Genomic DNA, 23,377 nt, shown 5'->3' on the forward strand with positions numbered 1-23,377 from the left:
GTCATCAGAAAAGCAAGCCAAATTTGGCGAGAAACCGTCATTTATTGTGTGTTACACAACTTGATTTCAGAATCATCAAGTAAAGTAGCTTTTTTCAATTTTAAATCTTTAGTCATGATTTCATCGAATACTCCAATAGTCTCTTAATCGGAGTATACTGTTCTCGCTCAAAACTATATAAGCTTTTCTTTGATGGCCTGTCATAAGTGAGATTATGTGGAGCATTTTCGTATTTTCTTTGAGACATAAACTGTGCAACTCGACACTACCGTACATAATTTGTTGTTTACATCTGCGAAAATATGTGTGATAAGTTCATTCAAAATTGCGTAATGTGAACAATTTAGCAGCCGGCTTCTGAGGTAAAATCATGGTTTTGCAGAGTATCACAGACCTTGATGATGACGTTTATCCGGTGAGTAAAAGTCTTTGGAGTTCTTTGAAGCCTCACCACCAAATGATTCCGTTTTTAACTCTACTGCAGCTGCATGCAGCATAATGCGATCGTGGAAAGGGAAAGGGAAACTGACGTTACGCAGCGCGCGCAGACGGGGCAGTGTCGGCACAGTTTTGTGGGCGATTTCCGGTACTGGCCCTGAGCCTGAGCTGAGCTGAGCTTAGAATGTTGACATAATTCTCCTTCCTAAATACTTGTTAACATTTAGCCTTCGGTGATTTTTCGTCAACTGTAAACAAGAGGAATGTTGCTAGATTTCCGAAAATGAAATTCACCCAAGTTCTGAACAATGAAGTTTGAATCTTATCTGTTAGACCACCCTAATAGATCTAAATAATTTGTTTTTATTCTCCTAATTTTTTTATTTTTGTTATCAGAGCTCAGAGCAGAGCCGAGATATATTTTCATAAAGCAATTGTTTTTGTTCAAAAATTTACAGGGTGTTCAAGAGTATGCCCGATGTCAATCAAAGGCATTTTTGAAAGGCTTCATTGGTTTTGTAGCAGGTGAGTAAATATATATGAGCTAATATTTAATAATAAATTAAAAGCTAACAAATCTGAATGTCTAATTCTAATGATGATTCAACTGTTTAACTTTAAGTTCCATGATTCACTGACATGGTCAATGGTTTTACTCAGATAATAAAGATGGTTAGCTAGGCTCAATACTAATTTGTGAAAAGTCTCTTCTTTTGTGTAAATTAGCTATTTAAATAGATATCAGAAACCGTGTTGTTGAAATCAGTTTTAATCTCAAGACCAATTTTTGAGTGCAGTCAGACTTAATGGCTTGGGGTCTTGATGTTAAAAAATAAATGACAAAGTATTTCATTGTGGATGCTGTCTCCAAATATTAATTTTTGTTCAACTCCAGAACTACAGAACTATAGTTGAATGCATTTAGGGTCAAGCTATAAAACAATTTTATATGACTATGAGACGTACAAAAACTAAAATGACCATATATCAAGACGTGTAGTGTAATGTTTGTGACTAATAATGCGATCTCAAATTTGTTTTCAATTATTTATTGCATCATTTACATGTTTTCGTTTTGGGGGAATTCTTTTTAGGTGGAGCTGCAGGGTTAACAGCAAGTATCTATGCTCGGCAAAGATATGCTGCTAGGTTCACCCCATCTCACACAGTTTCAGCAATAGCAGGTAAAGTAGTCTAAAACATTTGTAAGTCCTCTATTGGATATGCATCAAATATTATATGTTGAATATTTTTTTGTTTAAATCTATTTCTAAAAAATCTCTACTTTGTATTAAAGTTCAGCCTGATTATTCTTAATAGAATAGAATATATATCACAAAATCACAGGACGTAGGACTATAATATCTTGCAAATAATAAAAGGTTATCATAATATGTATGGAAAATGTCAATGACACCAATTGATAATTTGATTAATTTCCTTTTATATAGTTTGAAATGTCTGAACATGAATATTAAAATTTTCAATCTGTTCATCTTTGTTTGAAATTTTCCATGGCTAATTCCCTGGTTAAACATTAAAATGTCAATCAGGAGTGATGAATGAAACTATGAAAGTGGTTTTGATCAGCAATAACATTGACCAACATCAAAACTTGCTGGATATAACATTCACTGAAACCACATGTTCTAGCAATACTCATCAAGCGATCAGGAATCAAGATGGCTTGCTAGTTTAACAAATTAGTGACATTACTGGGATATTATATTTTTTGTAGTACCTTTTGGCAGTATTGAACATTCATGTAAGTTTGGTTTAAATGATTGAAATTTATTTTCCCCTCATCACCAAAACCCAAGATTGCTCTACATTGTATAATGCTAATTCCAGTATCATTGTTGTATAATATTGTACAAATGTCATTATGATTAAAAAAAATAAAAATCTTTAAGGTGGAGCTATTGTATTTGGCTACCTGGCAGCATCTATCGCATCCAGAGACTGCCAGAAGAACTGGGTAAGAATGGCTCAAGCAGCGGGCTACAACGATGATGTCGTTACACCACACAGAACAGTCACAGAGCAACCCACCACGCCGCCAGCTCAGGGCAATACCTCAAGTGCAATAGCAAGTCGTGGAGGTCAAGACGAGGTTGATGGTTCTGTTTCTATGAAGACCAAATATGGAGATACAATGGACTAGATGTTGGATAGTTGGAGGACTGGGGAGCGTTTCACAAAACTTGTCATAAGTGACACATGACATTTTTCGTTATAAGCTACTGAAATCCTTGCTTCTGATTGGTTATCAGCAGATTTGTCACTGATATTTGTCATTTGTCATTGAAAAAAGGCCTTGTGAAACAGGCCTCTACTGTGTAGCCATGAACTTGTCTGGCCGGCAACTTCAACACGGGATGTTGATGGACATATCTTAGGAATCAAATTCCTTGGAATGTAGATAGTAATGTCAGAGACATTAGAAGATATCAAAAGGCAAAAAGAGACTATATGACAGAAATCATGAGAGGTAAAAAAAGGGAGAAAAAGGAGGGGTAGAGAGAAGGGGAGGGTGGTGAAATATATATTAAGAGAGAGCTGAGAGAAAGAATATCCAATATCTGCTAGATATGTCCAAGAACAATGTATGGGAATTCACCCCCCCCCCCCCCATTCTACTCCAACCTTAATCTACTTTGCTCCACTTCTGCAAAAGAAACTGCCACCTACAAACCTGAACTATGCACTGAAAACTGGGCAGAGAAAGCTCTTTGAAGTGGATCTTAGAAAATTAATGATTTAATGTGTGATTTAGAGTTTATACTAGCTATAATTAAAAAGTTGTGAAGGCTGTTTGGAGATATAACTGGTATGGAGAAATCTTTGTACTGGCAGAGAATCATGTTTAATAAATTATATGATTTTATCTGAATAAACTTTGTGTGCTGTTGTATGTTATAGTAGTCTAGTGTAGAAAAACATCACCAGCAAAGATTGATACTTCATGACAGGATATGTCTATTTAAACAAAAACAACAGATTAAAACAAAGTTGTTTTAGTGTGCTTTTTTTTATTTGTGGTACAGAACTTTTTATAACATTTACATTTGTTCATGGTTGAAACATTCTGAAAAAGTAAACAATGTAAAACACATGATTTAATCTGGTATATAAACACAGTGGCATACTTCAAAGTACTTGGAGCTCAGACTAGAAATAATAATAAAAACATGAATCTTCTAACACATACGACGGCAGTGCCAAGGAAGGAAAGAGTTACTGTTAAAGATGTTCATGCTTGGGTATATAGTCATTCTGGAAGTAGGCAACTTGGCGATCACTCCCGATCACTACATAACACTGAGCCAATGGGTATTACGCTCCTGTGCGTACGTTCGTGTGCTGCACTCTTTATACCTACGCTTGAGTAACTTTAAAGGAAAAATAGTTGAAAATAGTTACATCTTAAAACTCAACTTTACGTAATCTTTGCAATTGATGAACAAGCCGCATGATTGTTCATCAAATCAAAATACAATATAAGAACGAGTACAAAAACAAGGACAACATGATGTACGGTAATAAATGAACTTAATAAAAAAAATTAAAAAAAAACATGTACTGGGAAAGTCCGAGCTATTTTGTCTGACAAGTTTCTGACAACATCCAACAGCTTGGACACGAGGTTCATCCTGTGAAGTGAAATGACACATTTGATGTCAATTAATTAGCATAATTAACCAATACCTGGTAACATAAAAAGAACAGTCATGGTCAATTTGATTTATGAGATCATTCATGCAACGTTAATGTTATATGTCAATACAATATAAGATGTATCATGTATCTATGCAGCACCAATAATTAATCCTGTTTTGCAAAGTTGCTGAGATAAGCCCTTAAGGGAAAAGTGCTTAGAGTTGTTTGGACTTAAAGATAAACTTGAGTTCTGGTAAAAAAAGAAAATGAATTCTCACAGAATCTAACAAAACTTACACTGAATGTTCAAGATTACAAATAAATGTCATGTGCCAAACAATTTTGGAATACTGGCTGAGTAATGAGCATAGAAAGATAAGGAAATCAAGGTAGTACTAGCCCTGACACCATTTGTGTTGTCCCATATACATCTTTATATGTACAGTGATTGTTACTTTTCCAAGACTGGGCCAAATTTATGATGATTTTGATGACTCCAGAACCTTGCAGTACACACCAATACTTACATGCTATATGATCAACTTTTTCTGATCCATTCCACACCTTTTCTTTTACAATGCAATCGCATTACCAGAACTCACCTTTATCTTTAACAATAACATCAAAAACATTTACGCTAAGAGACCAACGATTATAACTAATTGCTTTAAGTTTGAAGATTTGAAGATTTATTTTCATCAATTTTCCACAAGTAATACTGCAGGGATTCAATAATTGAAACAAATTGCAATTCAAATTTTAAATTAAAAAAAATCAGATACCAAATTTTGCGACAAGACAATCTTTAAAACAATCCTACTTTAATACTGTAGCTTGGAATATTTAAATTCAATATTATTTTTGGGATTCATCAATATAATGCACGAGAACACTTTTCTATTGAAACTTCACTTGAAACTTTCCGTTTAATATGCATCGCTGTCCATGCCATTTGTCAAAAGCAGACACCAATTTTTCAAAGATGTTTCCTTTGAACATAGGAAGGAAATATGTTGAGCTCCCTTCCATATAAGCACAATACAATTTACAACAGCATGGCTGGGACAATGATTCGATGACCCAACACTACCACCTGGGCCCTGTTTCATAGAACTTGTTATCAATAACAAACGCTAAATTTCAATGACAAAATTTGCTCTCAGCCAATCAAATGCCATGATTTCAGTAGCTTATAACAGTTATTGTTTACTTGTTATTGATAACAAGTCTTATGAAACAGGACCCTATCGCTGAACCTCACGTAAAACCCTATTGCAGCCCAAGCCCCAATGCTCTATATCTGACAAATTTAGGTTTGAAGCAAATGTAGAAGTAAAAAAACAAATATGATCAAGAACAAGTCGAAGGAAACTGTAAATACAAGATACAGAGGCCATCACTTTAAAAAAAGAAGAAAATGAAATTAACAAAGGTGTGATTTACTTGCATATCACAATTGACAATAACATGTAAAGTTGTAAACATAATCACAGCACTTGTGTTTAGAAAAGCCTTGTAGGAGTGGAATTGATATAATATGTCTTTTCCTTAACTTTATGATTGTATTATTATTTTGGCCCTCAGTGAAAGAGTTGCATTATGAAATATCACAAGAAAACCTCATTTTGCCAACTTAAAAACAATTTGTAAAGTGAAAAAGCAATAACCAAATGATTTTAGACAGTAACCTACCTCGACCTTTGACCTAATGACCCTGAAATCTAGTTTTATTACCATTTCATGTGGATACATCATCCTACAAATTGAACAAAAAGAAATGATTAAGCATGTAATGTAATAATGGTATCCAAAAATATACACAAATATAGAAAATACTGCCCACGACCTATGACCTGCTTCTAATGTTCCATTCTTCTATAATAAATCATGGTAAAATATTTATTAAAAAAACTTAAACAGTTTAGGGTACAGAGATGTTTCTTCAGAGGTATTTTGGCACATTTATGGATGGACGACAACCCTACAAGAATCTGGAAATGTCTGAGTGGTTAAGGTCAGAAAACAGAAAAGCCGACATGCAACGGGTTACAGACAATACATCAACGTCCAAGATGGAGTAATACTTTTCAGAGGGTTTGTTTTTAGTCTATGTGGTAATATATGCCTGACGTTAGGTGTTAAAAGAAAAATCAGCTTGGATATTCATACAAACATTTTCCCCACCTCACTATTAAAGCACTCTGGTCTTATGAAGCAGCGGTATCGATATCTTTTCAAAATTGCATAACCATTGACTACTGGACAAAGTAATTCCCCAAGGCTTGATACATGGATCATCAGGTTCAAGTAGACTATGGGTTAAAGTCGGCAGTCGGTGACTACGGAGATCATCTTGGTTATTAAAGTACAGATTATTTATAAGGACACTGTATCTTATGTTATGCAATGTGGGAACCAACTCAAAGCGTTGAAAATTTCAACAAGTTGTTGAAAATAATCTTTCCATTGTCTTTAGCCACAAGCGCTACATCTAAATCCCAACACCATCTTTTTATCAGCATTGCAATATCAAGCAGCTAGTGAGTAATGCAACATCAGCAGATGACCTTGGAATTCCTCTATCGATCCCTTACAGCACTATCTAGCAGATCTTTTTATACAACTTACATGGAAGCCCTGTGTACCCATCAATAACCCATTCAGCAACCACCTGCATTTTATTTAGAACGACGCGTTCTCCCTCTTTGATGCCTAATAGTAAGGCCATTTTCAAGAGTTCAACACGCACTTCCATCACAGGGACCTGGGATCGTTTCACAAAGTATTTTTTCAATGACAAATGACAAAAATCAGTGACAAATCTACTGATAACCGATCAGAAGCAAGGATTTTAGTAGCTTATAACAAAAACTGTCTAATGTCACCGATGACAAGTTTTGTGAAACACCCCCTGCTCTTTTTTCAACTGCAGTATTTCCACAGACAGTACAAGAATGTTATTGTTGTACGAAAAGAGGTGAAACAGATAATGAGATATATGCCTCGACTCATTCGCAGTTCTGCCTTCCATCATCGGCGGAATCGAAGAGCGGATTTCTTCAAGATGCAGCCCTCTCTCTCTTTCTGATGGGAGTAGGTCCATAGTTTAAGGTGAGCTCCCTTCCCACTGAATCAAATACTGCACCTTGCCGTCCGCGCAGACACGCTTCCCAAGCACCTTGTGGCCTTCTCCGCATGCGATGCGTCCTTCCGCACCGAAGTAGGACGTTACCGACTGCAGGATCCCGATCGGGGACGCCGCTTCCGTGATGCCATTCACTCTTGTCTTGCTCGGACTCTGCTGATTTTTCAACTTGATTTCCAAGTCTGTTGTGTCTTTGACTTCTTCAGGTGTTTGGCTACCATTACTGGTTTCATTGTCAAGGTCCTCAGAGCTGAGCCTGCGTTTCCGTTTCCTACCCCTGCGCTTCTTGCCCATCGATTGTTCCGAGAGGAGGCGGCCATATTGGTTCATGGGGCCATTGCTAGGTCCAGCGCCGTTTTGTGAGCTTCCGTTGCTACTGATGCTGGTGCGCGAGGAGAGAGTCATTGAACACGGTACAACGTTGTTGCCGAGGGGAACCATTTCCAGAGGGGGTATCATGTCAAGGACGGAACAGCCACCTGTCACTACTGTGAGTCCAGTACTGGATGTACACATGCCACCTCCATAGCCTCTGTAGGATTGGTTCAGGCTTGTAAGAGGTCTGCCCGTTTTCTGTACAGCAGAAAGGAAGTTGTACAATGTTGAGTTTGAGTTGAGTTGAGTTTGAGTTGAGTTTACTGGTTTCACATTTCACATGCAGATATATTACAGATAACAAAATATACATAAAAGACATATTGTTTCATAATTCATAATAAAAATGAATATAGTAATTGACAAATTAATCAGACTACAAAGTTACATATCATCACTTTTGTTTGTCTACTAATATCATTTAAAGGAAACCCAGACAAGAAAAGTATAAACTGTGAAATGTGCAGGAACCTATAGAAAAGCTGTTAAAAGCTCATCAGAAACACATGAGAACTCTTCATCCACTGTATAAGCTGTTATAAAAAATTAGTTGACAAAGCAAATGCAACATATATTGCAAGTACACAGTGATAATTCTTGCAAAAATGTCTATTCCCTGTCATCAATGATAATATCTTTATGCAAAAATATTGGCTTATACAGTAATGATAAAAATTCATCTATATCAAACAAAATCCACTAGAGTGGTATTATGTTAAGGAATAAAATAAAATCATGTTAAAATTGAATGGAAGTCTAGAATAACGCATGATATTGGTGAAAAATCAAATAAAAATGATCTAATCTGACTATTTCAAATAAGTTTTCACTCACACTGCTGGTCGCCTGGAGCAGGAGTTTACGAGCTTTCTTGGAGTTGGCCATGATCTCTTCAGGAGTGAGACCTTTCTGCTTCCTTCTTCTCCTCTCCAGAGGAACAGGAGACAAACTAAAGAAGAGAGAGAGAGAGAAAGGGGGAGGAGAGAGAGAGAGGGAGAGAGAGAGAGAGAGAGCAAGAGAGAGAGCGAGCAAGAGAGAGAGAGAGAGAGAGAGAGAGAGAGCAAGAGAGAGAGAGAGAGAGAGAGAGCAAGAGAGAGAGAGAGAGAGAGAGCAAGAGAGAGAGAGAGAGCAAGAGAGAGAGAGAGAGAGAGAGGGAGAGAGAGAAAGAGGGAGAGAAAGAGAGAAAGAGAGGGGAGGGAGGGAGGGAGAGAAAAGGAAAGAAAGAGAGAGAGAAAGAGGGAGATAAAGAGAGAGGAGGGGGAGGATCAAAACAAGATGTAATGTCAATGTTATACACTTCTAATTGATGTGACGCCTTGGAAAAAATTTATTTGATTATTTGCATCCATGAATCCTTGATGCTTCCTTTCCTCTCATCTAGAACCTTTGAGAATGCTTGTAATGTTTGTTTACAATATGTACTCCTCTTTCTGATTATCATCTGCGATCCGACGTTAACTTTGCCTGATTGAACATGAAATATTGAATTATCCTCATTATGTCAGTACAGCAGCTCAACAAAAATTGTATGCACCATGTATTATTCTTGGCTTATTCTCTGTTCTTATTTTTTCTTCTCTACTCTACCAACTTCTTCTGCCTACCTTTTGTCCTCTTCCACTCTCTTGCTCTGCCTGCATCCTCATCGTAAAAAATACAATTATCATCTTTCTCACCCACTTTATATTCTGATTCCATTTTGTATTTTGTATTATAAATGTCAATCATATCTGTACTTATATGATAATTTCTTTCTGTAAATTTATATTTACATTTATAACCAATGAAAAAACAAATTTGTGAATGTATACTAAATACTTTTATGTCAATTTTGATTTCAAAATACATTAGACTTGCCCTCAGAATCAAGATTTGAGACTACATCCCTCATGTAGGAAGGAAATGCAAGCCAATCAATGATTGATGTATGGTTCCTAGAACTACACATGAAGGGTGGGGTTACATACCTCTGTACAGGCTGGAAGGTCACGACCTTTGTCCCCGTCATCTTCATGTCATTCATGACATCATCGGTGATCTGACCAATGGCAGGCAAGACGATGGTGGGCGAGACCGGAGGGGTGCGGACTCGTAACCCCCACAGGTTCTTTTTCTTCTTCACTTCCTTGCCGCAAACAAACCTGAAGGAGGACAAGGTAGAGCTGCTTTGTCATAAACAGATAAAAACAGATGAGGTCAATCAAAGGTCAAACAAAGGTCACTTTACTTCAATGCTGAAACCGAACCTGAAGGAGAACAAAGTACAGTTGCTTTATCATTTACACATAAAAACAGATGAGGTCAATTAAAGGTCAAACAAAGGTCAAACAAAGGTCACTTTACTTCAATGCTGAAACCAAACCTGAAGGAGGTCAAAATGGAGCTGCTTTGTCATAAACAGATAAAAACAGATGAGGTCAATCAAAGGTCAAACAAAGGTCACTGTACTTCAATGCTGAAACCAAATCTGGAGGACAAAGTAAAGTTGCTTTGTCATAAACAGATAAAAACAGATGAGGTCAAACAAAGGTCACTGTACTCCAATGCTGAAACTATCCCTGAAGGAGGACAAAGTTAAGCTGCTTTGTCATTAACATATAAAAACAGATGAGGTCAAGCAAAGGTCATTTCACTGCACTGTTGAAACCAAACCTGAATTACCATAATTCCAACACAGATTAAATTCTCTTTCTTACAACAGTCCAAAGCAAAAGAACCAAATTCAAATATTAGTTGCCCTGTACCGTTCTTTTGGAGCCAGAGGGGCAATAAACTTTAATATCCTTCTGGCTCTAAACAGAAGATACAAACCTCAAAGAACAAAAACAACAGTCAAAACACCTTCTGGCCACAAAAGAACGTAAAAGAAGGCTAGACCTGGGTAAAAATTAAATTCTAAAACTTGGATTATTATCACAAGTTAATAAACACAAATAAATCAAATGAATGCTTGTACAAACTTGAATGACTGCAACATAAAAAGATTATGATTAATTCAGTAAATACAAACTTAATAACTGCAAAAATGAATTCAGAAGATATTGTTTGATGAACAAGAATATCCAACACGACATACACAGTATACTCTGCTGCTTTTCGGGACAGAGTCCTATCATTCTTTCCACAGAATCTGAATGAGTGATGATGAAATGGGTTCATCACCCAATTTCAAAACAAGTCAATTACATTTTTCAGAAGTACATTAGGAAAGTGACATCCAATATCTCAACAAAAAATGAACTTGAAATTTTAAAGCATTTGTGTTGATGCACATGTTATGATTAGATTGTATAAAATGTGTCATATTTTACAGATCAATTGCGGAATGCCCCCTTCACACAAGTATCTCAAACACTGAACCTGACCTGACCCTGACCCTGACCCTGACCCTGACCCTAATCCTAACCTAAACACGTTTTACTAATAGGTGATCAGGGTATTCCACATTAAGGCCATCAGGGTTGAGTTTCCACGACCCATTTTGCCCTTTTTCCATGACTAGATAAGGGTTGCAGTATCCAAGGGGTGTACAAATACCATACAGGGATATATATCATTCATGTTTGTGATGCTCTCCCTCCTTTTTCCAATTTTCATGACTTTCCACGACTTTTGGCCATTTTTTCCCACGACTTTAGGCCATTTTTTCCCATGACTTTCCAGAAGCATTCTTTGTTCTGTGACGTTCCAGGTTTTCCATGACCATTGGTACCCTGGGCCATTCAATTACATGGAAGGATACAAAATTCTCATGCAAATAATGCTGAGACATGGACAGAAACTATTAATCACTTACCTCATCTTAGAGCTTTGAAGTGCATTTAGCATTCTTTCTTGTTTCTCCGACCGAGTTGTTTCAGATAGCTGAAATTAAGGGAGGAAGACACAAAGGTTTTTGAAGGCTGAAGGAATAAGATGTCTCTTAAAAGTAAAAATATTGATCTTCACCATCCACTTCATATTACTGTAATAGAAATGCGGATAGAAAATAAATTGTATCAGTTAGTATCAAATAAATGCAGTAACAAAATTATCAGCTTGAAAAAGTCGATTTAAAAAAGTATCAACAAAATTCCAACTATGCTGGAATTCTTGCTCTTTGTGCTCATGAAAAGCCAAGAAATATATTGTCTGCCGAGAGCCAAGACAAAACTATAACCTTTTGAATGAGATCAAATACTCCTGTGGCTCTTAACATACAATATCTGTACCTTTGAGGTCATGTGATTCTTTCAGAGAAACAAACTAGAAGTTATAACATTTCAGCTATGGGCCTGTATGTAATTCAATACTTGAATTAATCAGTTCCTGTTTTTCAAATCTCATCAAGGTATTTTACTTAAGTATATTTAAAGCCAACTATATAATAGGGATTAGCTAGAAACGCTAGGAAGCTGTCTTAAACTTAAAGATAAACTTGAGTACTGGTAATGCGATTGCATTATGAAAGAAAAGGTGTGGAATGGATCAGAAAAGTTGATCATATAGCATGTAAGTAATGGTGTGTAATGCAAGGTTCTAGAGTCATCAAAATCATCATAAATTTGGCAGTCTTGGTAAAGTAACAATCACTTACACAGATAGATGTATATGGGACAACACACATGGTGTCGGGGCTAGTACTACCCTGATTTCCTTATCTTTCTATGCTCATTACTCAGCCAGTATACATTTTCTTCCAAAATTGTTTGGCACATGACATTTATTTGTAATCTTGAACATTCAGTGTAAGTTTCGTTAAATTCTGTGAGAATTCATTTTATTTTTTTACCAGAACTCAAGTTTATCTTTAAGCAATAGCTTCAACTGATTACCAAAGTTGGCTAAGTATTTCATCTAACCTGAAAAACAAGTCAAATACTCTTATTTCTAACATAAGTTTTGAATTGAACACTAGCCCTGATGCTCATTTTCTTGGGAAAAATATGAAATTGTACTTACATGAGGTACTTGGTAGTTGTTCCAATTCTGCGTCAGATTGGGTAAAATCTCCTCTTCAAAATCATAGTATTTCTTCTTGTGTAGCAGAGTGAGATTGTATAGCACCAGTTGGGCAAGGTCCCCCCTGAACAAAACAAACAAAACAAAAAAATCAGTAATTCTCGACGAAAACACAAATTGAATATGGTTTGTGCTGAAAAGAAATCATTTCCATGTAGACAAATATGTGGGTGGAGTCTCCCTTTCCCAACTAACCACCAAAATCTTCATAAAGGAGTAGGGGGAAACCCCTAAATGTAACGATACACTTTACACTTCCTCATCAGTTATAACAGGAGGAGAGACCCAATTGTAACTTGCTTTCGTAAGGTAGAGGCTTGTAAATTGAATAATGTTAATTGTTCACTTTATCATTTTAAATCCGACTTAAAAACAAAACTTTTTTGATCATGCCAGTCATAAATCCTAAAGTAAACATTTGAATTTTGCAATTGATTTCATAATTGTAAGTGATGAATGGTGAAAGCTCAATATTTTCATGTCTTTCCTCTTCTCTCTCTCTCTTGTGTATCTAAGCGCTTAGAGAAAATTATGTAATACCGGTATGCGCTATATAAAAATTGAACATTGTAATTTTTCATTTTTTAAAAATCATTATTATCAAACAACATCATCAGTGAATCACATCCATTAGAAAACTCCAGCATAAAATTAAAACAAATTAAAGTGTGAAATCTTACCACTTTAGAGGAAGTCTTTTGAGGTACTCTGGACCTTGATTGCACACAGAACATACAAATATATAGAACCTAAAAAAGAAGAAAATAAATCAAAATCGTTAAACAGATGTCGCATTTTAATGATTCTTATAATTGTTATTAGATTGTTTATATGCAAATGTACAAATGCATAAAGCAAATAACTACCGTTGGTGAAGGTGATGGGACAAACTATCACTTCCGAGGCGATCTGGATGTAGCTATATTTCTGAAGCGAAGCTGAGAAAAGATAGCGTATACATTCAGATCGCTGAGGAAGTGATAGTTTGCCATCGTCTGAAACCAATAGGTGATTATTCGCTTTATATTCCACATCAGAAACATTTCACTTCTTCCGTCATTTTAGAGCAACAAGTCATCAATTAACAGCTAGCAAACGGTGTATGATACGTACAGTGCATGCAGTATGGTGGTGTGACCATATAGTTCGCGCGTGACCAAAGTTTGCGTTCTAACACTAAAAGCGCTTAAAGAGGAGAGCAATACGCAGCGTATACAATTAAAGTGCGTTGCACTATGTAGATAGTACTTCTATCTTCAGTGAAATTGCGTTGCACTGTGTAGATAGTACTACTATCTACACAGTGCAACAAACTTTTCTTCTCCCATCAATGATTGGTGAACTATCTTTCATCACATGATTTACTTTTGAATAATAGTAGAGCAAGATTCTTGCTCCAATTTTCTTTAAAATATTTGAAAAGGATAAATTGAAAATAATAAAAGTTCACTCAATAACTGATGGTAAGTCATTTAAAAGTACACAATATATTTAGTAATAACTAACAATTATCAAATGGTATGATTTGGACTTGAATGCAAAATGAAATCATAAAAGCAATATAAATGACCCACAGCAGTACAAAAAGTTGTTTTTTAAACAGACAGACAAATTCTACAGTAAAGAAAGCAGAGAAAAGCATTATGATATTTCTTTGAACACCTTTCCTTTATAACAAACTAATGGAACTGGTTTTATACTATAAAATGAAAAGTAAAAGTTCTAGGGATTTCATCTTACCTATCGCCATACAGCATTGGAATCTCTATACATTGGACACAGGCTGATTGGAACAAAGAAGAAAAGATTGCATTAGCTTCTAGCATCAGAAGTGATTCAATGAAAGTGAATCAAAAAAAGATGAAGTGTCTTTCTATTATAAAACAGATATTCACTTCAAAATAACAATTAATTCAAGTCTACCTTTTTATTTTTTTCTCACTTGAATGCATAACAAATTAAAATTTGTATTAATATTATGCACTACTTCTTTCCACTACTATTCAAGAAAAAAAAGGCAAATAAATCAATCAAATTAGGTTTGCTTCTCCATAACCCCAAATCTGATTCTAAGAGCTTTCCAATCAACAACATAATGATTCCTCCTTTTCCTTTTAAAAAGTATTTGCTAGACAGAAACCAGGAAATGACACTAATGGATGCCTGGCATACATGGGTGTTCTGTATGGACCACCCCCCCCCCCCCCCCCACATCACACTCAAAATATTAACATGCTCCCCTTGCTCAGAGACCTTACAATTTAAACCCGGATGGTCTGGATCACCTGAGAAAAAATATGTGAAAATGTTAGTGAGGAGTCCTGGCAACAAATTAATGTAATGACTGTGAAATAATCTAACAAGAAATAGACATGAGGGAGCTGAGCCTGAAATAATCCATTCTTGTCTTTGCTTTCATCCAAAATTATATGTTAAACAAATTCATGAGGATGGTGTTTTAAAGCATGTGAAATCAATTCTTTGATACATCCATAAGGTATTTACCGGACAGTTTCACCTAACACACCACTTCTCTGACAAACGTGACTGGGTAATCGCCAAAATGGCATCTTTTAGTGATCGCAAAACGGGCAGCTAACTTCAGCACGCTAGGTGTCTGAATCGTAACTGGCAGTTTAATAGCTTTTGCATGTGTCAAAGAACCTTAATAATGATACTCCCCATGTATGTGATTATTATTTTGAGTGAATTTTATTTACCTTCATGGAACCATTGTCTGCAACGGCAGCATTGCAGCATCTTAAGATACCAGCTGGAAAAAAAAATAACAAAAATAAAATCATTAAAAGAAAAAAAATTATAAATTTAGTTCTGATTTAACCTATATTCAATTCAATTCAATTCGATTCAATTTATTTCCACTTTAAAAACAATTTACACATCAATATTTACACCATTTACACCATTTACCGGTAACTGTTACAACTTCATGACTTTCAAACTATTTACCAAATGTCCCCCAAAAATTGATAAAGTTTTCTCTCAAATTTTCATTACATTTACCATAGTGGTTGATGATTTCTTGAACGACAGTTTTTTACACTTTATGATTCATGAATCAAATAAAAGAAAACCAAGTAAGTCTGAAAATTTTCAGAATCTTTGAAATATCTAAACCAAATCAGAAGTAACACTTACTCTCCTGGCCCACCACAGTAACAATAATACTGCTCTGTGTTAGTCTTGTGACCAGCATCCCAATGAATGGTCTCAATCTGTCAAGAAAAATAGATAAATGTAATGGAAAATATGAGCTTTAACTAAAGCCTGTCTGCACTACTTGCACCCTCTATATAGCAAACAATGCCTAATCGGTACCCGTAGGTCCCCCATGATCCCCCTTTCTTAATGTTAATTGAGAGGTGATTTGATGAGATAACCACCTGTCGGTGACCATGCAGGGAGGTCTAATCCCCCTGGGCCAAACTAGTGCAGACATGCTTTAATGAGCTCTGAAATTTGAGGACAAGGGTAAAGAAATTAAAATTCAAAATAAAGTAACAAAAACAAATCACAAATCTGACATAGTATTACATACAAGCTACTAAATATGGTATTAGAAATTGTACTAAAGACATCATAGCTTTTTCAATTTCTAGGATGAAAGTTTATAGTATTAATAATAATAATAATTAACAACATTTGTATAGCGCTTATCACAAAATATGTCTCTAAGCGCTTAAGAAAAATAGAAAGACATTTTAGATAAGTAATTCAAGTTTAAAATATCATTAAATCAAAAATTTGACATAGTATAGCATACAAGCTACTAAATATGGTATTAGAAATTTTACTAAAGACATCATATCTTTTTCAATTTCTAGGATGAAAGTTAATAGTAATGACATTTTAAGTTAGTAATTCAAGTTTCAAATAGCATTAAATGGAGGGCTGTGATGGTAATTTCAACGAAAAATACTTACTTTGTATGGAAGCGTTTTCTTGAATTCTTGGAACACTTTGGCTGTGAGGGCAGCACAAGAAAAGAAGAATGAGTTACACATTGTGCCACTAAAATTGATTGGCTAGATAAAAACATGCTTTACAAGAATATCAGAAATGAAAAGGAGCTTACAGGTCTAAGGTTCTTCATGATTACAACTATCTTATAACTAATTTTGTTCTATATGATGCAGATTTGAGGAAAAAATAACCCCAAATCCTATTTTTACCCTCTTTCATTTCTTTACTCTTACATTTATTTATTTAAAAAATTTCCCCCCCCCCCCCCGTTTTTTTTCTATAGTCAGCAGTGTGTCATATTTGCTAGGTATTTTGCGAGTCTGACTGAAACCATTAAAAAATCGCAACTTCTGAACTTTATGGCTCCTCCTTCTTCCAGTAGATGAATCATTATGGTGCATATAATCTGTAGATGTGTTCTAATGAGTGAGAGGTATGGATAGAAGGAAACTCCGGGAGGGGGGGGGGGGGCATTTCACAAAACTTGTCATCAGTGACAAATGACAGTTTTTGTTATGAGCTACTGAAATCCTTGCTTCTGATTGGTTATCAGCAGATTTGTCACTGGTTTTTATCATTTTGTCATTGAAAAAAGACTTTGTGAAACTCCACAGATTTCTTACCTGCTGGTCCTTTCTTCAAAGCACCTCCAACCTAAGCAATAAAAAGATCAACAAAAACATGAATACATTTTTAGGCCTTATGAAATAAATTTATGACAAGTATGTAATACAAGACATATGCTTTACTCAATTAAAAGTAAGACTGAAACACAATTGAACCAACTGGATCTGCAAAATGTGCTTGTCATTACATTTATTTGAATACAACTTAAAGTTTTGACAAGATATTTTATCGGCTGTCTTTCAGTAAACTGGGTAGGGTAAACAGGTACCAGGGCCCCATTGCACAAAATAACCACTGATGGTAACCTTGCCATCAATACTAACTACCATGGCAACATTAAAGAGAAGGTTGAGTTCTGGGAAGAGGTGAAAAATAATTTGTGAGCGTTATCATTCTTATTATGCAAGTGTGGAAGAACATCAGATGAGACATGTTCCCTGAAAAGCATGGCTCTTCAAATGCCTTTATATTCTAAATATGTCATGTAACTCGTAAAACTCGGGGGTAGGTTTTTTACGCCACGTGTTCGTGTAGTCCCATATACGTCTTTCTGTGTACAGTGTTTGTAACTTTACCATGACTTGGCCAAATTTCTTATCATTTTGATGATTCCAGAACCTTGCAATACACACAAATTCTTATATGCTAGATGATCAACCTTTTCTGGTCGATTCAACTCCGTTTCTTTCACAATGCAATCGCATGACCAGAACTCAACTTCATCTTTAAATCAAGGTTTCCACAGAATTTACCATTAACTGCAAAATTGCCATCAATGGTACGTTTTATGCAACAGGACCCTTGTAGGGTTTAATCCTTTCCATTCATTGAGTGCAGAAAATAGCAACAGATGTAAATTAAGATGACTCTTTCAACAAAAGTGCTCGAGAGAGACTTAAATGCATACATTTGTATGTGAAACGGGGTGCACAAAATGAGTATCACTATCGTTATCAACATAATTGTCCAGAATAACAATACACTAGTTTACGGTTACAACAGTGAGCATGCGCAGACATGGGCGCCATTTTAATTTATGAGTAAACAAACCAAATGACCTCTAGAGGTCAGTGGTTTATGCGTAAATTAAGATTGCGCCCATGCAAATGATGATGTGCACGCACAACGCAGCGCGCAGGCAGTGATGTCATCATAACTTGCATGGGCGCAATCTTAATTTACGCATAAACCACTGACCTCTAGAGGTCATTTGATTTGTTTACTTGTAAATTAAAATGGCGCCCATAACCGTAAACTGGTGTATTGTGTAATGGGCCAAAATTATTAAAACACTCAAAGTCACCTTAACTGAGTTGACAAAAACACACGGTCTGCAGTGCCAAGGCTCGTCTTCATTCTGCAGAATAGAGCCCTCTATAGATGGACTATGACACTGTTGATGGTAGCCTATAGACAAATAGAAAAAGAGAAAAAATATGAAAAAAGGCATGAGAAAATCTCTCTCACACTTCTCCACATCATATATTTTTTTTTATTACAGCGAAAAATGAAGGAGACTAATCAAGTAATCACCCCATCAATATGAGATTACAAATTTAAAAGGCAGAAATCATCATTCAATACTCTAAAATGGTTCAGGAAACTGTATGGCAGTGGACCTCAGAGTAACTTCAATAAACCGAAGAACAATCTGACATTTTGTCACTATCATTCCTAAATAAGAAATATAAATAATATACCGTACTTATATAGCGCATATGACAATATATCTATTTGCGCTGTCAGAAAGAGTAAGAAGGAAAGGTGGATAGAGTAACGTAAGAAGAGTGAGATATGCTTAGCGTACTTCCTCTTGTTAACATTGGAAAGTATTTTTGAAAAGAATTGTGTTAAGACGCGCCTTAAAGTTGTCAACAGTACCACAGTTTAGATTTTCTGGTAGTTTATTCCAAATTTCGGCCGATGCAACCTGAAAAGAGCGAGACCAGTAAAATTTAGTATTTATTTGTGAAATGGTGAGGAGAGACTTTCGGGAAGATCTGAGGGTTCTGTTTGGAACATATTGGGTAAGTAATTTCGTTAAATAAGTAGGGCCTTACCTCGACCACATCTGTCACAGATGACGATCTCGTTGGGGAAATCCGACATGCCATCATTGCACACAAAGCATGTGATGTCCTGGTCTTCGTTCTGATTGTGGGCCTTCTGCAGATCTTTGTAGAGCACCCAGAACTCAGATTCATCTTCAAAAGACACCATGCAGCGCTCGTGTTCCTGTTCAACCTTTGGTGGGAGAAGAAACAGTCGATGTGTGAGTGAACCATTAGATCATACAAGTATAATTTAAAACCATGTCTTCTTTTGTTTGGTATTGAATTTAATTAAGAGAAGGAAATAGATGTCAATATTATTTTGAATTATGCACTGTTCACTATTTACAAATCTTTGTTGGAAAAGAATTTTAAAGGAAAAGAACAAAACAGAAACTTATGCATGTTCTTTTTAATCTACTGAATTACCATTTACAGCTAGAAGAAAATATCTCATGTAGAAAACCATGTATATCCCTCCAGAAATGGAGCCAAAGGCTGAAAATGTGAAGATGTCTGATGTATTTATTATTATGAGGAAATAAAGAAGACCAGAAATGATCATTTTACACACAAAAAAGAAAGAAAATACTAGTATCACCTACATGTATTAGGTCTTCCAAGTACAATGAGACTTGTATATAAAGACAACCCAAGGAAGACCAAGAAAGTGGTCTTTGTCTTCGTACGGAATCCTGTGATACACCTTTCAATGAGAAACTGCTCATAGAAAACAAAAATGGTGTCTTTATAGACAAGTGGTCTTGTTCATGTGTATGAAATAGCCTCCATGCACAGATACCCACGATGGATTGTGTTTAATAAGTATTCTATATTCCATCACAATATAAACAAACTTATCAACATTAAATTTTGATTTAAAGTTCTCCTAATCATTACATCACACTTCAAATTGATTGATTTTGTTGTTAAGATGACCAGCAGGCATGGGTCTTATCAGATTTCAGTTGTAAGAAACAGATTAATAAATGACAGTGTTAAGAAGCAAAAAGTTTAACATGCCTCTACCCCTTTCCTACCCTTTCCTACCTAAGTACTGATGACCATGGTACATTACCTCTTTTACAGTTCCAAGATAAAAGAGACCATCACTCCAACGGGCAAGCACATCTAGACCCTCTGAGTATTCCGCGTCCTTGAAAGTCTCTCCACTGGAACTGGTATTAGGACTCTGGTCCTGGTCCTCACTTGCATCACTCTTAGTTGGACTCTGTTTCTTGGTTGCGCTCTCGTCCCCTCTCCACGAGCCTTCCTTTTTCAACCTTTTCGGTGAAGCACCTATTCTTGTCACTTTGGCAGGGAGAAGAGCGCTGTTGAGTTTCGCAGCAGCAACTGCATCCCTGATTGGCCTCTTGGGGGATGATTGGGGCTTGGGCCTGTCTGTGGTCTCATCTGATTGGTTGGATGTGCTTTTAGAAGGTTTGTTGTTTGGAGAGAGCTGATAAGAGCAGCTTGCAAGATCCGAACTGACTTGAGTTGATGATGCCATATCCTACAAAATAGGTCAAAATGAAAAGTAAAGTTTCATGTTTTTAACAATTTTCTTTCTCTAATTTTTATTAATAAATGCCTTGTTCAATTTTATTAAAATGATAAATTATAAAGTCTGACAAAATGGAATTCTGTTATTTAATCTAGATCTAGAGTTCTAAAGTTAGGGATCTAAATTAAGAGAACTGAAGTTGGTTTACTTCAAATTCAAATCAAATCCTTCAAGTTCTCCTCCTAGGCCTACCCAAGAACAATAAGGATCTGGAACCATCTGCCAGGCTCAAGGAATAACCAACTTCAAGGAGGCTGCTCTACCCTCCATCAGTATGATGCAGTCCCCTGTTGGTTCTCACATCGTATAATCTTACTAGCTTGGTTTTTACTTGCACTGGACTTAACATATTTTACTGTAAATTGACAAGTGCTTTGTCCACACACCATTCCAGCAATTCATGGCAATCCTTGTAGTTACTCGCCTCACCTACCATCCCAGTATAGCTTCCTGAGTGAGCTGCCAAAGGGATTACCCAACCAAGTACCAAGGATAAAAACCTGTAATTTTATGTCTGTACATTTTTCGTCAGCACTGATAGATCTACTGATGATCCTTCGCTTTGCCTTTGTGAGACTTTCTTTAAAAATTAAAAGTATAAATAATATAAGTTACCCCACTTTTCTTTTCATGCTCTTTCTACTTTTATGTAGTCTAGTACTCTAGTCTCTACTTTAGATCGAAATTTCAAAACTTTAAAATACTGAAAGTTGAAATTACAAAACTACAAAATTACAAATCAAATGTGAATGACAATAACAATTTCATAGACTCTAACTTAGATGTAAAATTCATATTACATTAGTAACAATATGGTACAGATACTGTTACTTCAATCAACTAGAAATTAAATGGCACATCTTCCAAATTGAAGAATGTTCAAATCTCAAAGTCAAACATGGTTTTACCAACATGAAATTACACACGTGGGACTCCCCCTGTCATTCATTGAAAAGAGTGACCATGATTTAGCTAACTCACCAACTTTTTATCACAATGTGTCCTCGCTTCTAGTAATTATGATAGCTATAATGTTCAGAGCACTGTGGAAGTAAATACAGCAATTCCTAGTCATTTGACAGCTTAGACATGACGACATTCACATCTCACAAAAGCGTACCAAAATTCAATTGGACTCCATTCAATTCAATCCCATTGCCCCACATGCGAATTCATGTGTTTGTGTACAATGTGTGTGTGGATTTTGCAGAACCTGCGTACGTTTCCCGCGAAAACCTATGATGAATGATGTGAACTAACACTACTTCCGGTATGCGTCTAATTTTTTTTCTGGGACGACCTAGTTTAGCGTTTATAGAAGCTTAATTATACAAACTTGAAAGAAAATTGTGGAAATGGGATAAACGAAAAGTAGACAGAAATTTTAACAATGTGTCTTTAAGAGAATCTTTATTAAAGTATAATAAGAAGAATATTATATCTAACTTTTTCGGATTTTCTCTATTTCTCTTTCTCTCTCCCTCCTACATCTTTCTTAGCTCTCTCTGCTCTCTCGATCATTCCGCTCTATCCTCTTTTCCTCTATATAAGCATCATATTTTCTAGTCTCTCAATCATTAGATGACAGGATGACTGGATTGCACCCCCCCCCCCCTCCCACACCGCGAATTTTGAAATCATCACTAATTCTGTAGGGCAACCGGTAAAAAAAAGGCAGAGAATATATGGAAGGGTTTTATTCGGGCAAGAAATCGGCACCCCCCCCCCCCCCCTGACGGAATTGCCTATATTTTACATGCTCCGAATCCATTATTTACTGCCTCTCACTCTTTTAAAGCTAATCAACACTAGTGTGGCTAGGAAGGATTAGACCACACTGCGAGGTCACTGACAGGTGGCTATCTCATCAACTCAGCTCTCAAATAACATAAGAAATAGAGGATCATGGGGGACCAACAGGCACCGATTGGGGAATTTTTCTATATAGAGGGAGCAAGTAGCTACAAGTAGGACAGTGGGGCTTTAATCTTTCTGAAAATGAATTATTTGTACCTCAAAATATTGAATAACTTAAAAAGCAGCAGGAGGAGATCAAGAAGAAGGAGAAGAAGAAGAAGAAGAAGAAGAAAAAAAGAAGAAGAAGAAGAAGAAGGAGGAGGAGAAGAGGAAGAAGAAGGAGAAAGAGGCTGAGAAGGAGGAGAAGAAGAAGAAGAAGAAGAAGAAGAAGAAGAAGAAGGAGAAGGAGAAGGAGAAGAGGAAGAAGAAGGATGAGGAGAAGGAGGAGGAGAAGAAGAAGAAAAAGAAGGAGAAGAAGAAGAAGAAGAAGAAGAAGAAGAAGAAGAAGAGAATGAAGAAGAAGAAGAAGAAGGATGAGAAGGAGAAGGAGGAGAAGAAAAAGAAGGAGAAGAAGAAGAAGAAGAAGAAGAAGAAGAAGAAGAAGAAGAAGAAGAAGAAAAGCATCACATGGTAGTGCAAGAAATTATATATGGTCAGAGGCGCCAGGGACCTGGGGTCCCTTTCTCGAGTTTGTCATGAGTCTAACATTTCCTTGGACATCCCTTTGAAAATCTG

General features: G+C 36.1%; 2 protein-coding genes across 3 annotated transcripts; one reads left to right on the forward strand and one right to left on the reverse strand.

Annotated features, from left to right (window-relative positions):
* The first annotated feature begins 33 nt into the window (after nt 1-33).
* Nucleotides 34-4,003, forward strand: LOC105441025 (transmembrane protein 141). Its single transcript, XM_011671742.2, has 4 exons — nt 34-415; nt 897-963; nt 1,533-1,622; nt 2,352-4,003. Exons 1-4 carry the CDS (start codon nt 371-373, stop codon nt 2,600-2,602), a joined length of 453 nt encoding a protein of 150 aa, XP_011670044.1. The 5' UTR covers nt 34-370; the 3' UTR covers nt 2,603-4,003.
* A 761-nt stretch (nt 4,004-4,764) lies between these two features.
* LOC590080 (metal-response element-binding transcription factor 2) lies at nt 4,765-22,108 on the reverse strand. Of its 2 annotated transcripts, none has more exons than XM_011671739.2 (15): nt 21,827-22,108; nt 20,360-20,794; nt 19,291-19,474; nt 18,534-18,637; nt 17,227-17,257; nt 16,564-16,604; nt 15,779-15,855; nt 15,340-15,392; nt 14,360-14,402; nt 13,300-13,368; nt 12,560-12,683; nt 11,415-11,482; nt 9,586-9,759; nt 8,453-8,567; nt 4,765-7,816 (listed from the first exon to the last, which is right to left on the reverse strand). In XM_011671739.2, exons 2-15 carry the CDS (start codon nt 20,789-20,791, stop codon nt 7,205-7,207), a joined length of 2,127 nt encoding a protein of 708 aa, XP_011670041.1. In that variant the 5' UTR covers nt 20,792-20,794; nt 21,827-22,108; the 3' UTR covers nt 4,765-7,204. The 2 variants fall into 2 exon arrangements, with proteins under 2 accessions (XP_011670041.1, XP_011670040.1); XM_011671738.2 differs by having other exon boundaries at nt 9,586-9,780.
* Between the last annotated feature and the right edge of the window lie 1,269 nt (nt 22,109-23,377).

Source organism: Strongylocentrotus purpuratus, unplaced genomic scaffold (assembly GCF_000002235.5).
Source record: "Strongylocentrotus purpuratus isolate Spur 01 unplaced genomic scaffold, Spur_5.0 spur5_contig_869, whole genome shotgun sequence".
Classification (NCBI taxonomy): Eukaryota; Metazoa; Echinodermata; class Echinoidea; order Camarodonta; family Strongylocentrotidae; genus Strongylocentrotus; species Strongylocentrotus purpuratus.

What these genes read in the sequence shown, in the direction of transcription:
- LOC105441025 (XM_011671742.2), top strand. Translation starts at nt 371, where the DNA reads ATGGTTTTGCAGAGTATCACAGACCTTGATGATGACGTTTATCCG. An exon ending in TTGATGATGACGTTTATCCG is followed by an intron (nt 416 to 896) that starts GTGAGTAAAAGT and finishes AAAAATTTACAG; the next exon opens with GGTGTTCAAGAGTATGCCCG. An exon ending in CACAGTTTCAGCAATAGCAG is followed by an intron (nt 1,623 to 2,351) that starts GTAAAGTAGTCT and finishes AAAATCTTTAAG; the next exon opens with GTGGAGCTATTGTATTTGGC.
- LOC590080 (XM_011671738.2), bottom strand. Translation starts at nt 20,791, where the DNA reads ATGGCATCATCAACTCAAGTCAGTTCGGATCTTGCAAGCTGCTCTTAT. An exon ending in CCAATGCTGTATGGCGATAG is followed by an intron (nt 13,369 to 14,359) that starts GTAAGATGAAAT and finishes CTTCTTTTTTAG; the next exon opens with GTTCTATATATTTGTATGTT. An exon ending in ACAACTACCAAGTACCTCAT is followed by an intron (nt 11,483 to 12,559) that starts GTAAGTACAATT and finishes CCTTAATTTCAG; the next exon opens with CTATCTGAAACAACTCGGTC.